The following is a 16,007-nucleotide window of genomic DNA, read 5'->3' as shown; positions in this document are numbered from 1 at the left end:
TGAATGTTTCTGTAATAAGTAAGGGAACACAATCATGTAGAAGAAAAACTGAGGTCCTTCATGCTCAACAGCCAACCATCAGCCAGCAATGTGTTCTCAGCAGCCCATAGCTTGGGAACAAATGCCTTGGCTTTAAAGTGTGGTCTGGAAGGTGGTATCCCAGGCTGTCTGCTACAATTGTTGATTTGTCTTAATTCCCAAGTACCTTTGCCCATTCTTCCTGTCCAGCAGAGTGTGAGGTGAACAAGGAAAGGTACAGCTCACTCTCCTAATACACAAAGGGAAGGAAGTCCACAGAATGCCAAAAACTTGCCTGGAGTCACCTGCGACTGTCTTTGGCTCCTATTCATCTTTTCCTTTTAGAATAGAATTATTTTTAGACAGTATCTCACTATGCAGCCATACTGGCCAGAACCTGTTGGCCTTGAATTCAGAGGTCCTCCTGTCTCCACCTCTGGAGTACTTTGATTAAAGATGTGTGCTGTCTTTAAATTTTTAGAATTATTTTTATTTTATGTGCATTGGTGTTTTGCCTTCATGTATGTTTTGTGTGAGGGTGTCAGGTCCCCCGGAACTGGTGTTACAGCTAGTGAGCTGCCTCATGGGTGCTAATAATTGAACCTGAGACTCCTGGAAGAGGAGTCAGTGCTCTGAACCACTGAGCCATATCTCCAGCCCCCTGACTTTAATTTTTTAAAGACTAATTTCTATGTGGTGTGTGGGGGTGTGTGTATCCATACAAGTGTGCTTGAAGAGGACAGGTCAGATTGCTAGAGCTGGAGTTACAGATGGTTGTGAGCTGCCTGACCTTTGTACTGGAAATGTAACTCCAGTACTTTGGAAGAGCAGCAAGCATTCTTAACTGATGAACCACCTATTCCGCCCCTTTGCTTTTAGACATGGTTTTACAGTGTAGCTTCAGGCTGACCTCAAACTGAATATTCTCCTGCCCAAGCCCCCTAGAGCGATAAGATTATGAGTGTAAACACCACACCTGGATTTCTTCTTCATTATTATTGTTTGTTTGTTGTTGTTGGAGACAGGGTCTCTCTGTGAAGCCTTGGCTGTCCTGGAACTCACTCTGTAGACCAGGCTGGCTTTCGAACACATGATGCACCTGCCTCTGCCACTCAAGTGCTGGGATTAAAGGCTTGCACCACCACCTGTCTTTTCTTTTCTTTTCTTTTCTTTTTTTTTTTTTTTTTTTTTTTGAGATGAAGTTTCTTTATGTAGCCCTGGCTGGCTTGGAACTAGCTATGTAGAACCGACTGGCCTTGAACTCATAGAGATTTGCCTGCCTTTGCTCCCAAATTCTGGGATTAATCTCTCCAATTAAATTCAATCTCTCCAAACTTTATTTTGGTAGTTTTGAAAGGGTTGAGGCTCAGTGGCTAAGAGCACTGGCTGCTCTTCCAGAGGACCCCTGTTTGAGTCCCAGCACCGACATGGCAGCTCATAACTTAATTCCAGGTCCAAGGGACCTAACTTCTTCTGGCCTCTGTGGGCACTGCACATGATGTAGACTTATATGCAGACAAAATATCCATTCATCTAAAAATATTTTTTTTTTCGAGACCGGGTTTCTCTGTGTAGCTTTGAAGCCTGTCCTAGAACTAGCTTTGTAGACCAAGCTGGCCTCGAACTCACAGAGATCTGCCTGCCTCTGCCTCCCGAGTGCTGGGATTAAAGGCGTGTACCACCACCACCAGGCCTAAAAATAAATTTTTGAAAAAGAGAAAAAATAATTTTTTACAGTTTTAATGAGATGGGGATGGGGAGAATGAAACTTTTTATTCTCCCTCTCACATATCACTCTGTGTAGTTTAAGCCAGAAGAAAATGGCATTTTGTTTCTGAAGATTAAGTATGTGATATTTGGGCTGGAGAGATGACTCAGGATAAGAATGCTGACTGTTCTTCCAGAGGTCCTGGGTTCAGTTCCCAGCATCCACACGTTGGCTCACAACCATCTATAATGAAATCTGGTGCCCCCTTCTGGCATGCAAGCACACATGCATGGAAAACACTGTTTACATAATAAATAGATCTTAAAAAAAAAAAGCAAAATATAAGTACATGATATTCTCTCTGGGTTCTAAATTAAACACTCTGTAGACAATTTCCCGCTATTCTTCTTTTTCTTTTTTTTTTAAGATTTATTTATTTACTATGTATACAGTGTTCTGCCTGAACACCAGAAGAGGGCACCAGATCTCATTATAGACAGTTTCGAGCCACCATGTGGTTGCTGAGAATTGAACTCAGGACCTCTAGAAGAGCAGTCGCTGCTCTTAACCTCTGAGCCATCTCGCCAGCCCTTATTCCCTCTATTCTTTCCAAACTAACATCACAGTAGTACACGGCTATTACTAAGAAAACATATATTTCTTTTTTTTTTTTCCTTCCCTTTTTAAAAAGTGATGCCACAGAGCTGGAGAGAAGGCTCAGCCATTGAGAACACTGGCTGTGCTGGGTGGTGATGACACATGGCTTTAATCCCAGCATTGGGGAAGCAGAGACAGGTGCATCTCTGTGAGTTCAAAGCCAGCCTAGTCTACAGAGCGAGTTCCAGGACAAGCTCCAAAGCTACAGAGAAACCCAGTCTCAAAAAAACAAACAAACAAAAAAGAACACAGGTCGCTCTTGCAGAGGACCTGGGTTGGGTTTCCAGCACCCAGATGGCAGCTCACAACCATCTGTCACTCCATTTCAGGGGAACCTGACACCTTCTACACCAGGCAACAAGTGAAAATAGACATATATGCAGGCAAAACACCCATACACATAAAAATAAAATTTAAAAAATCAAGTGATGTCACAGTGTACCTGAGATCCTTAATTCTGTTTCTAGGAACAAACATATCAGCTGAACAGAGCAAAGTGGGGGAGTCTTTGGTGTAGGAAGCCCCATTATCTGCCCTTGTAAACCCTTCTAGTGCACATCCCATAGCCAGTACCAAAAGGATGCCAATTGGGCTGGAGAGATGGCTCAGAGGTTAAGAGCACTGACTGCTCTTCCAGAGGTCCTGAGTTCAATTCCCAGCAACCACATGGTGGCCAACCATTCGTTATAAGATCTGGTGCCCTCTTCTGGTGTGCAGATATACATGGAAACAGAATATTATATACATAATAAATAAAATCTTAAAAAAAAAAGATTCCATTTGTCTTTGTCAGTTCTCACTACTGGAGTTTCTTTGTCAAAATTCTCTGTGTAGCCCTGGCTGTCCTGGAACTCATTGTGTAGACCAGGCTGTCCTTGACCTCACAGAGATTCTCCAGCCCCTGTCTCCTGAGTGCTGGGATTAAAGGAATGCACCACCACCACCCGGCCTATATTTTAATCTTTAAAAAATTAATTCAAAAAGGATTTCTTGTTTGTCTGTTTCCTGTGCATATTTGTATGTGTGGGTACTTGTAGATGTCAGGGAACAACCTGCAGGAGTCAGCTCTCACTTTCCACTTGTGGGTCCTGGATGCTAAACTCAGGTCACCAATCTTGGTGGCAGGCACCTGTAGCAATCGAGCTTTCTCGTTGGGACAGCAAGCACAAAAATACTGACATGGAGACTTATTAATTGTGAAAGCTTGGCCTTTAGCTAGGCTTGTCTCAACTAGCTCTTATAACTTAAATTAACCTATTTATATTAATTTATGCTCTGCCACGTGGCGTTGCCTCTCTTCCATCTGCACCTTCTGTTTCTTATTCCATGTCTGGCTGGTGACCCCATCTTCTTCTCAGAGTTCTCTCTCTGTCCAGAAGTCCCACCTATACTTTCTGCCTAGCTATTGGATATTCAGCTTGTTATTACACCAATCACAGCAATACACCTTCATGCAGGGTACAAACATCCCACAACGGCACCCCTGCCCATGGCCTGATCCCATTTATTATTGGTGATGATTGGTCACTGATTACAGCCTATTTCTTCTGTTGGAGTTATTACTCAGTGCTTCTACCAGTTGGGGCCTGGTTGCTCACGTTTGTAATCCTAGGTACTCAGGAGGCTAAGGCAGGGAGACTGTTAAATCCAAGGCCCACCTAACCTCAGAGTAAGTTCAAGGCTAGCCTGGACAACTCAGTGAGACTGTCTCAAAATATAAAGTATATCTCGGAGCATATACCTCATCAGTAGAATGCTGAGTTTTAATCCCAACTATCACACACACACACACACACACACACACACACACACACACACACACCATGAAAATAATTAAATTAGTAAATAAAAAGACAAGTGACAGGCAAACCTAGCAAAAACTCCCCCTGTCACACAAGTTTTCAGAGCTACTTAAAGAGGTAGAAACACACAGGCATCTCTGGCCTAGAGAAGACACCAAAGTTGCTAGAATGCTCTTAAGAAATGTACATGGGGGGAGGAGAGAGAGAGAGAGAGAGAGAGAGAGAGAGAGAGAGAGAGATAGTGCAGAAGTTAAGAGCATTTACTGCTCTCAGAGAAGACCCAGGTTTGAGTCCCAGTACCACATGGAAGCTCACAGCCATCTATAACTGCAGCCCCAGGGATCCATGCCTTCTAACCTCTGTGGGGTCCAGCATGTGCATGGTGCATATACATACTTACACTCCAGCACATTCTCATACACAAGAAAGAAGAGACAGAACAAAGAAAGAAAAAAGAAGAAAGAGAAGGAAGAAAGGAAGAAATAAAGAAAGGGAAGAAAGAAAGAAGGAAAGAAAGAAGGAAGGAAGGGAAGGAAGGAATAAAGAAAGAAAGAAGAAAGAAAGAAAGAAAGCGGAAAGAAAGAAAGAGGAAAGAAGGGAAGGAAGGAACAAAGGAACGAAGGAAAGAAGAAAAGAAATAGATGGCAACATAGACCCTAAAAGAAACTGGATTCCAGGCCAGAAAAAAAATAATTTTAATGTGAATAGAATGGACCAGTCTACCTCATTACTTCCTTGGCTCTTGCTCTATTGACTCCTTATTCCTTGGTTTTTGAGGAGGAGGAAGGAGCAGACCAAATGTCTAGAGTGGCTTCCACGTGGGACAGGGTCTCTGATGTGGTAAGCTGCTTCTGGATCTAGAGGAATTCGATACCCTTTAGAGCTGGGAGCATCATGAAACAAAATAATTTATATGCGGTCTGTTGCCTTCAACAATCTCATCTCCTCTCTTCTTCCTCATGGTCCCTGGGCAGCTGCATCATACTTGAATCCATGGCAACTCAAGGCCACTTTTAAAGAATCTGAAAAACATACATGATGAGGAATGGTGAACTTGGGAGGGACAAGGATCATGGTGTTATCCTCTCTGGTTAAGGAGCCAACACCTGAAAATAGTGTTGAGGGTAGGAGGGGAGGTTGGTAAATTTGGGGAAGGAAGGAAAATTTAAGAACCTTTTTTTTTTTTTTTTTTTGGTTTTTCTAGACAGGGTTTCTCTGTGTAGCTTTGCAGCCTATCCTGGCACTCGCTCTGGAGACCAGGCTGGCCTCAAACTCACAGAGATCCACCTACCTCTGCCTCCCGAGTGCTGGGATTAAAGGCGTGTGCCACCAACGCCCGGCTAAGAGCCATTTTTTAAAAAAGATTTACTTATTATGTATAATAAGTATGCCTACATGCCAAAAGAGGGCACCAAACCTCATTATAAATGGTTGTGAGCCACCATGTGGTTGCTGGGAATTGAACTCAGCACCTCTGGAAGAGCAGCCAGTGCTCTTAACCTCTGAGCCATCTCTTCAGCCCCCAGGAGGGAAATTTTAAAACATACCTTTTCTGCTGAGGGGCAGCCTTTGCTATTGTTCATGTTGATATTCTTCATGGAGATGAGGGTGATGCTGTCTTTCTCCCCATTGGCCGTGGAACAGCTGAGATGGGAAGGAGTCCAGTTTACAGAGAGGAGGGGAGGAGCAAGGGGAGTAATGGGAACTTGGGGGCATTGTACCTTCAGTCTTCATTTCAGAAAACTGTATTTAGGGATGGATTGTGATAAAATGAGAATGTATTCTGAAATCCAGGAGACTTGTATTTAAAGCTTGTTTGTTTTGTTCTTTTTCAAGCTGGGTTGGTGGTATACAACTATAAATCCAGCACTTAGCAGGTAAGAGGTCGGAAGACGAGGAGCTCAGTGCCACTAACAGACACACAGTGAGTTCAAAGCCAACCTGTGCCCTATGAGACTCTCTCTTCAAAACCAGACAGTCTTTACTGTCTATTAGTTGTTTGATCTTGACAAAGTTACAACCTGTCTTATGCTTCAGAGTTTTGTGTTTGTTTGCTTGCTTTATTTTGGCAGTATTTGGCAGTCTGTGTTTTAGGTTGGTCTCATATGGCGCAGGCTGGCCACAAACTACATCTGTAGTCAAGATGACCCTGAATTTCTGATCTCCCTGCCTCCTACTTCTCAAAGTGCTGGAATTACAGCTGTGTCCCATCAGGTCTGGATCATGTAGTAACTGAACTTGAACCCAGGGCTTTGTGTATACTAGACAAGCACTCTACAAACCGAGCCACATCTCCAGCCCCAATTTTTAAAAATGATTAAATTTTAAAAAATTGAAAACTTGTGTGTTGGGGAGGGTGTACCCAGGAGTGTGGGTGTCCTCGTAGAACAAATGCATTGGATTCCCTGGAGCTAGAGTTACAGATGGCTGTGAGCTGCCCAATGTGGGTGCTGGGAACCCAAACTAGAAACTTGGGAAGAGAAGTACATATTTTTTTTTAAGATTTTATTTATTTATTATGTATGCAACATTCTGCTTCCATGTATATCTGCACACCAGAAGAGGGCACCAGATCTCATAACGGATGGTTGTGAGCCACCATGTGGTTGCTGGGAATTGAACTCAGGACCTCTGGAAGAGCAGTCAGTGCTCCTAACCTCTGAGCCATCTCTCCAGCCTGAGAAGTACATATTCTTAACTGCTGAACTGTCTCTCCAGCTTTGCCAACTTTTTTATGTACAAAATAAAGTCAACAGCTGGAGAAATAAATCAGTGGTTAAGAGCAATAGCTGCTCTTCCAGAGGATCTGGGGTTCAATTCCCAGAACCCAGAGGGCACCTTACAACTGTCTTTACTTCAGTTCTACAGGACCTGACACCCTCACACCAATGCACATAAAATAAAATTAAATAAATGATTAAAAATAACAATAAAATAAAGTCAAACCTCCCTTTAAAAATTGCTATAAAAGCCAGGCACATCTTTAATCCCAGTACTCCAAAGACAGGGACAGGTGGATCTCTGAATTTAAGGCCAGTCTCGTCTACATAGTGAGTTCCCAGACAGCTAGAGCTACATAGTGAGACCCTGTCTCGAAAACAAACAAACAAACAAACAAACAAATAAACAAAAAGAATTACTAAAAAGATTTTATGTCATTGTTTATGGTGCATAGTAGGTTTGTTTTTGTTTTGTTTTCCCAAAACAGGGTTTCTCTATGTAGCCCTGGCTGTCCTAGAACTCACTCTGTAGACCAGGCTAGCCATGAACTCAGAGATCTGCCTGCCTTTGCCTGCCAAATGCTGGGATTAAAGGTGTGTACCCTCACACCTGGCTTCAGAGTAGGTTTTCTAAGTTTCCTGAGCTTAGAGAGGATGTATCTATCTTACATCGGAATCTGCATTCCTGCGCTTTTCATGAGGAGACAACAGAAGCTGAGCCCTGCTGCTGAAGAACTTCCCTTATCTCTGCTCACCTGAGCCTGCCGGCCTGGCCCAACTTCAGCAAAGACTGTAGGATTGTGGGGCATATATCTGCAAGTGGTGTGAATGGGTAGGAAATGTGGCAGGGAAGGGGAGTGTGTGAGTGTGTGTGTGTGTTTGTGTGTGTGTGTGTGTGCGCGCGCGCGCGCGCTCGCTGAAAGCTGAGAGTGTGTTTTCTTCTTGGAGTAGGAGTTCAGATTAGATAGAAGATTGCTCTCATAAGCGTCTAAAATCTTACCTTTCGGATAGCCCTGAACTCCCTGGTTTCTGTGGATCTGTAAAATCCCAAGGGCACGGATTAGTGTTATACGCTATAACTGAGATGCCCAGCCTTCCCCTGGAAGCCCACCTTCCCATCTCATCAAGTGCTGCTGCTTCTGTGCCATTCCTGCCCTCAGCCCAGCTGGCATCAGCCAAAGCCCCTTGCTCGGCTCCCTCAGCACAGGGGTCAAGGGAGCCCAGCAGGCCAAGACAGTTACCTTCAGACTCCTTGTTCTTCCAATGCTTAAACATTAGACTGACCACACTGACTAGGACGATCACCACAACCACCAGGATGACAATGAAGCTGATAACACCTGAGCAAGGAGGAGACAGGGAGCAGGAAGAAAGAGATGGGGCAATGAGTCTAGAACTCCCTTCCCTGGTAAGTATAGTGTGTGTGTGTGTGTGTGTGTATGTGTGTGTGTGTGTGTGTGTGTGTGTGTGTGTGTGTGTGTGTGTGTGTGTATTCACTCAGAGTGAAGTGAATTCTGCTTCTCTGGGAAAAGTGAGTAGTATATTAGCTGGTACCCCTGGCCATGGTGAACTACTTAATCTAGCACCATCACCGTAAAAACATATAGCCCAAGAGGGCCAAGAAGAGATGGCCAGAAGACCAGTGAAGACTTCTTTCCATGAGGGCCTTGCTCACCAGCAAGTCCATCCCAGAATGATCGGATTTGATTTGAACTTGTGTTCCTACCCAGAGTCTATGCCAGTCCTCAGGTAGAGCCCCCTCTCATGCCCCATCCTCCCTGCCATCTCTCACCAAAGGCAACCACAGTTAGTGCTGACGCTGATGTGGGTGTGGGGCTGGGCACATCTTCCCTTGTCGGCAGGCTTGTGGTTACTGAACTGGGAGTAGCATTCAGAGACGCTTCTGAAATAGAGTCGGTGTTGGTGCATCAGTGAAGGGGACTGGCAGGAACTGGCAAAGAGAGTCAGCTTCTCTCCTGATCCCCAAGGTGGGAACCTGCAGAAGCCCATAGGAAAGGACTTCCTCCCTGCCACTGGCTACCTAGAACCCCTGAAGACAGAGGGTGGACATCTCACATCTCGACAGGAATACCTCTACTGGTTGTTTATAATACTGGTTTCAGAGGACTCCAGAAGGTTCAAGATGCTTCCCATCACCACTTGGTGCCCAGAGGAAAGGATTTATGCTGCAGAAATAGGGAAACATGCTCAAAGTAGAGCCAACTGTGTTCTGCAAACAGTTGAAGATGGGAGGAAAGAAGGCACTGACCCAAAGAGCCAGGGTGCCAGGGAAAGGGCATAGCTTTCTGGTCCTCTTAAAATGACATTAGGTTGGCCTCAGAGCTCAATGGGTAAAGGTACTTGCTGCCAAGGCTAGTGGCCTGAGTTCAATTCCTAGGACCTACATGATGGAAGGAGAGAACCAGTACCATTTTTCTCTTCCCTTGCACAAGTCACATACTTCAGACCTATTTGCTATCCTATATTCCTATCTCTACTCACCTTCTGAATAAGCCTAAGAGTATAAAATGTCCGAGGATCAAAGAAAGTATTGGAAAGAAAGGGTCACAGACATGTCTAACCACTTCTCTTTGCTGGGAGCACACACTGGACCCACCTCCTCTTGTGCTGTTGACAGCACCACGGCTGCTGCTGCTGCTCCTGCTGCTGCTGCTGCTGTCTGGCATCCCTGTGCCTACACCTGAAGCAAATGGCTAAGATGGGGGACTCCCATCCCTCCCAGCATACCCTGAGAAGTGTCTAGTCCTTTTTCAACCCTGTATTTGGGAGTCCCCTTCTCATTTCCCTCTCCTGTCCATTCTTTTCTCAGTCCCAAATTCAGGATTGTAATCAAGGTTTTGATTACAAGCAGGCCCTACTTCCTGTTTCTACTTCTCTCCAATGTTTTCTTACAGTTTCCCAAACCAGGGCACCACTTGTGTAGCTTCTACATTTAAGAACCCCCACTACAGCACTTAGGCCACTTGGCTAAAGGAAGAAGGAACCCATCCACACATATCTAGTGTCCATCACCTCCTGCCTGCCCACCTGCCCTGGGTACTCACCAAGTCCCAATGTGTGATTCTGTGATGTCAGGCCAGGCAAGGAAAGGAAGTGATTATCCAAGGTGCTTGGCCCGGGTGTTATAGGCCTGGATACCAAGGAGCCCTGTGAGGCCTTCTGTATAATTTCTGTGGATTGGGAAGCACACATGACCTGCTCAAAGCAATGCCAGAATATGCACAGGGAGGGTTCCTTGGTCCAAAACGTCTTCCCTTCTCTCTGTTTCTTTACTTGTGTGTATGTTAATGGCAATTAAATCTAGGACTTTCTTTATACAAGGCAAGCGCTGTCCCCCTGAGCTCCGCCCCAACTCTCCTTCCCATCACTGCTTTCAGTTCCTGAAGGAGCCATTCTCTGGCTCACCTCTGAGCCTTGGTTTTTGCAGTTTGCTCTTCTTGGAACACTTCTTTCCCACCTTCCCAGAGCCTCTACTTGTTCATCTCACTCCTTCCAGGCTCAGTTCTTGAGGTCACTGCATGTGGGAAGCGCCCCCCCCCTCCAAGCTGATGTCTGAAGTGTGTGACATTTGTGTGGGTCCTGTGACACCTGTTCCTTCTGCCCTGCTTTGGAATCACCCTGTTTGCCTGTCCCTTCAGCCATAAGTCTACATTCTCCCGCAGAGCTGACACTGCCCAGTTCCTCCTGGACCCTCCCTGGGCACCAGTCTTGGCCCCTGAGTACCTGGGGTAGGGGTTCTAAGGAGAAGCCTTGAGCTGCCAGGCCCTGAGGAAGATTTGTCTCCTGAAAGAACAGCAGCAGATGGTGAGGAGTGGGGCAGGTCTGGTGATGTCATGCCCATCTGAGAACCCCCAAGCTCCAAGTAGGTCTGAAAGGCTGGGGGTGGCATGGGAGGGTAGAGGTGGGCTTCTCAGCAGCCACATTCATTCACTCACCTGAGCTGAGAGAGACTGGCTGGGAGCTCAGACTCCTGAAGAGGCCTGAAACACATCATCTGAGGGTCTGTGCCCTTCTCTTCTTCTCTGAAGCTAGGTTTCTGTTTTGTTTTTGTCTCTTTTCCTCCCCTCCTCTGCCTCTGACTATTCATCTCTTCCCTCTTCAAGCCATGTTAGACCAGACTAGTTGAATGACCCCAGGGACCTCTGGCCAGAGCTCCCATCACTTGCATTCAGGCAAAAACAGACACCAAGCCAGGTGGTCATGGCCCATGCCTTTAATCTCAGCACTTAGGGTGGGGGTGGGGGGTGTCTCTGAGTTCGAGGCCAGCCTGGTCTACAGAGAGAATTTCAGTACAGCCAGGGCTATACAGAGAGACCCTGTCTTGAAAAACCAAAAAGAAAAGAAAAAAAAAGAAAAAAATGGAGCCTGGAGCTATAATACCTTTCTAAGCTCCTAAGCACAAATGCTGGAGTAGGCCCCATGAATCTTACCATGAGAGGTCTGAGTTGTCGTAGGCTGAGAGCTGTAGCCTGTGAGAGAAAGCAAAAATGCTTTGACTGTGACTGGGCATGGTGCCTTTGTTCCCAGCACTCAGGAAGCAGAGGCAGGTGGATCTCTGTGAGTTTGCGACCAGCCTGGTCTACATAGTGAGTTCCAAGACAGCCAGGGCTACATAAAAAGACCCTGTTTCAAAAAACCAAACCAAATATATAGATAGACTACCTTGGTAATTCTGGCAAGCCAAACTCATGAGGGAAACTAGGTCTTTGGCTGCTGGAAGGCAAGCACCCTTGGCTTAAAGGATTAGGGTTCACCACAGCTCCTCAGAGGTCAGAGGCCTAGAGTCTTTCACTGTGTCTTCACTTCTCTCCAGGTATCCACCAACCTGACCCAAAGCTAGGGATGGCTGTCTGAATACTCAGAACTCTAGGTCTCTGGGCCTATGCCACTACTGGCCCATTTGTTTCCCCCTGTGAAGACTGTCATTTTGTCATTCCCCTCAAGGAGAGGGGATGAGGGAGGTACATGAAATGGGGTGGGGCTTAGGGCTTTCATTGGGGCGCTCTCTCTCTCTCTCTCTCTCTCTCTCTCTCTCTCTCTCTCTCTCTCTCCCTCCCTCCCTTCCTCCCTCTCTCTCCTCCCCCACCAGAGGCAGAGGCCTGAACAGGAAACAAGTATGAGGTATGTCCAGGAGGAGAGGAAGTGCTGAAAGGAGTGGCTGGCTCACTTTCACAAACAGGGACAAGTTAAGAAATGGTTGTTCTGGCCAAACTTAGGGAGAAGGTAGTTCCCAGCAGCTATAGTTGGAGCCCTTGTTAGCTATTCTGTTTGTACACACGTGTGTCTGAGGGCCTCTTCGTAGATATGTGTATGCTGTTATGGGGGGTGGGCGGGGACTGGGAGGTCAGGTTATATTTGCTCACTTTCCACAATGAAATCATTCTTGAAGACTATGAACAATGTGAAAGGAAAACAACACAGGGAAATGGAACCGCCCATCTGGAGCCGCTGCTCACTGCTCCCTCCTCACCGCTTGGGGACTGAGGCCGCTGGCTGGCTCTAGTTTCTTGGCTTCTCATCATTAGAGAAGTATCAGGCCCGGGCCCTGGATGGACTGAGGCAGCTGGATTCCAGGGACCCACCCCAGGCTATGGCAGCCTGCTGGTCTGTTTATTTTCCCTAAGCCACTACCTTCCTCCATGGAGCTATCGCTTGGATAGTTTGGAATTGCTTCTAAGCCAAAGCTTACCCAACCCTGAGATGTGTTTTTCCAGGTCAAGATCTCCCACAACCCTGTTCCTTTGTGGGTAGAGGTTCCAGAAGAAAGTAAACGTTACAGGAACCCCAAGCTAGAGAGAATCCTTTCTAGAAAGGGATGAGCCTGAGTGAGCCCTTTCCATCCAAAGTCTGAACACCATCACTCTGGTTCAAGCATGCCTTATGAATCCTCTTAGCTCTGGGAGGGGTGGAAGTCAGAAAGCAACTGTCTTTCTGAACCTATCTGAAAATGATCAAGTTTTTGAAGCGTTCCCAAGGCACAAGCATCAAGCCCTAAAGGTCTGCACTCTCTTTGCCTCCTACCTCATTCCTCCCAACTTGTCACCTATAGAGACTCTTCTGTGAGTGGAGGAGGGACTTGAGGAATGTGTATTTCTATAAGGCCAGTGCTTCTGACCAGGGGACAACAGACACCCACAGAACCATGGACACAGGAATTTCTATTTTCCTGACCTCCACTTCCTAATCCCTACCTGCTTCATTCCCTTCCAATCTAATGTTGTTCACACCCCTGTTTTCCTGAGTGGGATGTAGCCCAGTGGCAGAACCTAGCCTGTATGAGACCCTAGGATCAATCCCCAGCACCACAAAGAAAAAAAAAGTGGGGTGGGGGCATTTGAAGTTCTGGCTTTACTCACTCTTTGAGAGGCTAGAGGTATAATTCTGTGTAAGCCCTAAATTAGTTGAATCCTCAGCATCACACTATACACACACACACACACACACACACACACACACGAGAGAGAGAGAGAGAGAGAGAGAGAGAGAGAGAGAGAGAGAGAGAAGACTGACTCATAAATTCATAAATTGCTGGGGCAGGGAAGAAAATACATATAAAACACATAGCTCCCAACAGCCTTTGCTCAATCAGTGCTAGACATTTTAAAATTTGCCGAATTCTCTTGATTTCTCCAAATCTAAAGACTGGCTGACTCTCTCCATAGTCAAGCCTTGCTGTCAGCATGAATCTGCTCTAGACAATTCCTCAATTGCCAAAGTGAGGCAGAAAAGTGCTGTGAGCTCCTGGATGGAGAGCTTGGGCAAGTTAGAGTGACATGGCTAGGCCTGTGGAATCCCTCAGAAGTCCCCAGAATTAACCTCTGACTATCCTATAGGAGTTGATGGGCAGGGAGTGGTGTCAGCATTGACCCTAGCCCATGGGCTTCTAAAGAAATGTCTCACTGGGGCAGGAGGCAGCATTTTCTGGAACACAGACCCTGTCACCTATGCACACCGGCCATATTTCCTGTGCTTGGAGCATAGCCTCCTAAATCTTCCACAAAGGACTGGGGCTGGGGGTGTGACAAAGGGAAGTGCTGCCCTGTGAGTCAGAGTGTCCTGGACTTCTCAGGTTCCCAGCAATGGCCCCTAATTAGAGGATCCTACCTCCAGGCCCCACTTATGACTGTCAGCCATGTCTGAGAGGTGTCCTTTCAGGCAGCTCACTGGAGGGTCTCATCCAGCCCTCTCTGTGCTGTGTGTACCCTCCTCGGATAAACAGTCCTTTGTGTCTAATCAGAAGCCCTCTCTCTGTGCTTTGAGATTAAAGTCAGCATCTGAAATTCACAGGTTCTTCACAGGAGAGAGTAAAAGAGAAGATCACCTGTAAAGTACACAGTGCAGACCATTTTGTATTGGAAACTTCTATGGAGTGGCTGTGGTGACCAGACCAGCCAAGAGTATTGACAGGGCAGCCACAGGCTTCTTCTGTCTGTATACCCTTAGAAGGAATCTTCCCTATCCTGTCATGCATCAAGTCAACCACTTCCCACCTTTCAGGGAGCCAGACTGTATGGGAGACCCCTAGAAAACATGGTAACTGAGCCTAACAGTATTTGTTTTACCAGGGTGGTAATTCCCATTCTCCAGGCCAGCTGATCCCGTTTATGGAAAGGTTCTGGAATTTCCCCCTTTCAGGCAGAGCCCTGGATGGGGATGGGGGGGGGGGGGTGCGTGTTGGAGAAAAGCGGCAAGTGCCTCTTACCTTGGAGCAGAAGTAAACCAAGGATTGCTGAACCCAGCCGCATGGCTCCATTGGTCCCCATATCAGCTGGGTGTGTAGCCGGCAGGCTCCTCAGTGTATTCTCTGTCCATAGTGGAGAAGAGAGAGGGAGTGCTGGGGCGAGATGGGGGGGGCGGGGGCTGGCTCTCTGGGAGCTTCCTGTCAAAGAATAGAAGGAAACAGATTGGGATTGGCTCCAGGGGCCCCAGTTGAGCACACAGCCCAGATGAGGATGTAAGCCTGAGCAGCAGAGGCTGTGAGGACTAGCTAGGGCCTCTTTGGTCTCTCTGGGTTCTGTGTACAATGACCAATGGTGGCAGTCTGTCCCTAAGGCTACCTTCCTCTCTGAAGGATCCCCCAGTTCCTCCCTGCAGCACCTGCATTTACTCCAAGCCTACTGTTCCAGACACTGTCTTCTCTCCAAGGGCTCAGACCTAAGCTCGACCCACCAGCTGCCCATGCTCTGAAGACTAGGAATTCTCCACATTCCTCTCCCCACTCAGAGCTCCCAGTCCAGATGGGACTTCCAGCGTCCTTTAGGAAGGCCTTACAAGCAATCTCATTATTCCTAATAGAAAACAAGAAGTGGGCTGGGCAAAGATCTCAATGGGTAAAGAACTAGCCTTGCAAGCACAAGAACCTAAATTCCATCCCAACACCCTCATAAAAAGCCAGGCAAGGTGGCTGGCCTGTAGTCTCAACACTAGAGAGGCAGAGGTGGGAGAATCCCTGGGGCTCACTGGCCCTCCAGTCTAATTGGCAAGTCCTGGGTTCTTATGAACGACCCTGTCTCAAAAAATAACTGGATGGCTCCTGTGGATACCTGAGGTTGACTTTTGGTCTTTGTAGAGACTCTTGCACTGGTGTACACACACACACACACACACACACACACACACACACACACACACACCACACATACACACAAACACATAAACCCACACACAGACAACACACACAGACACACACACTCACCGCACACCACCCACCACCCCACCCCCCCACACACACACACCCCACACATACACACAAACACATAAACACACACACCATGCACACACACACACACACACACACACACACACACACACACACACACACACGCGCAAACCACAAGGATCACATGCAAGGCATTTGCCTCCTTAGTTCACTGAGGTTAGGTGTTCCTGTGCTTGGGCAATGCCCTGTGCTTACCCTCCACAGCATGCCCAGGCTCTCACTTTCTCCTGAAGACTGCAGGCTAGCAGTATTCCTACATAAAATTCACCATACAGCAAGGCCCCAGGACATACATATTTAATTAAATCTAAAACATTTAGGAGTATGAGAGAAAAATAAAGAACAGAGATATCTGACATACA

At 46.7% G+C, this 16,007-nt stretch overlaps 1 protein-coding gene across 1 annotated transcript; it reads right to left on the bottom strand.

Annotated features, from left to right (window-relative positions):
• Positions 1-5,164: 5,164 nt before the first annotated feature.
• Positions 5,165-14,738, bottom strand: Ecscr (endothelial cell surface expressed chemotaxis and apoptosis regulator). Its single transcript, XM_035439054.1, is given in 9 exon segments — positions 5,165-5,207; positions 7,906-7,942; positions 8,147-8,245; positions 8,698-8,808; positions 9,523-9,600; positions 9,971-10,096; positions 11,357-11,395; positions 14,629-14,713; positions 14,715-14,738. Coding segments are annotated over 9 exon segments (642 nt in total).
• Positions 14,739-16,007: the final 1,269 nt, after the last annotated feature.

This window comes from Cricetulus griseus, chromosome 2 (genome assembly GCF_003668045.3).
Source record: "Cricetulus griseus strain 17A/GY chromosome 2, alternate assembly CriGri-PICRH-1.0, whole genome shotgun sequence".
In the NCBI taxonomy this organism is placed as follows: domain Eukaryota; kingdom Metazoa; phylum Chordata; class Mammalia; order Rodentia; family Cricetidae; genus Cricetulus; species Cricetulus griseus.
The sequence above is the reverse complement of the archived record's forward strand: the minus strand, read 5'-3'. Positions and strand labels throughout refer to the sequence as shown.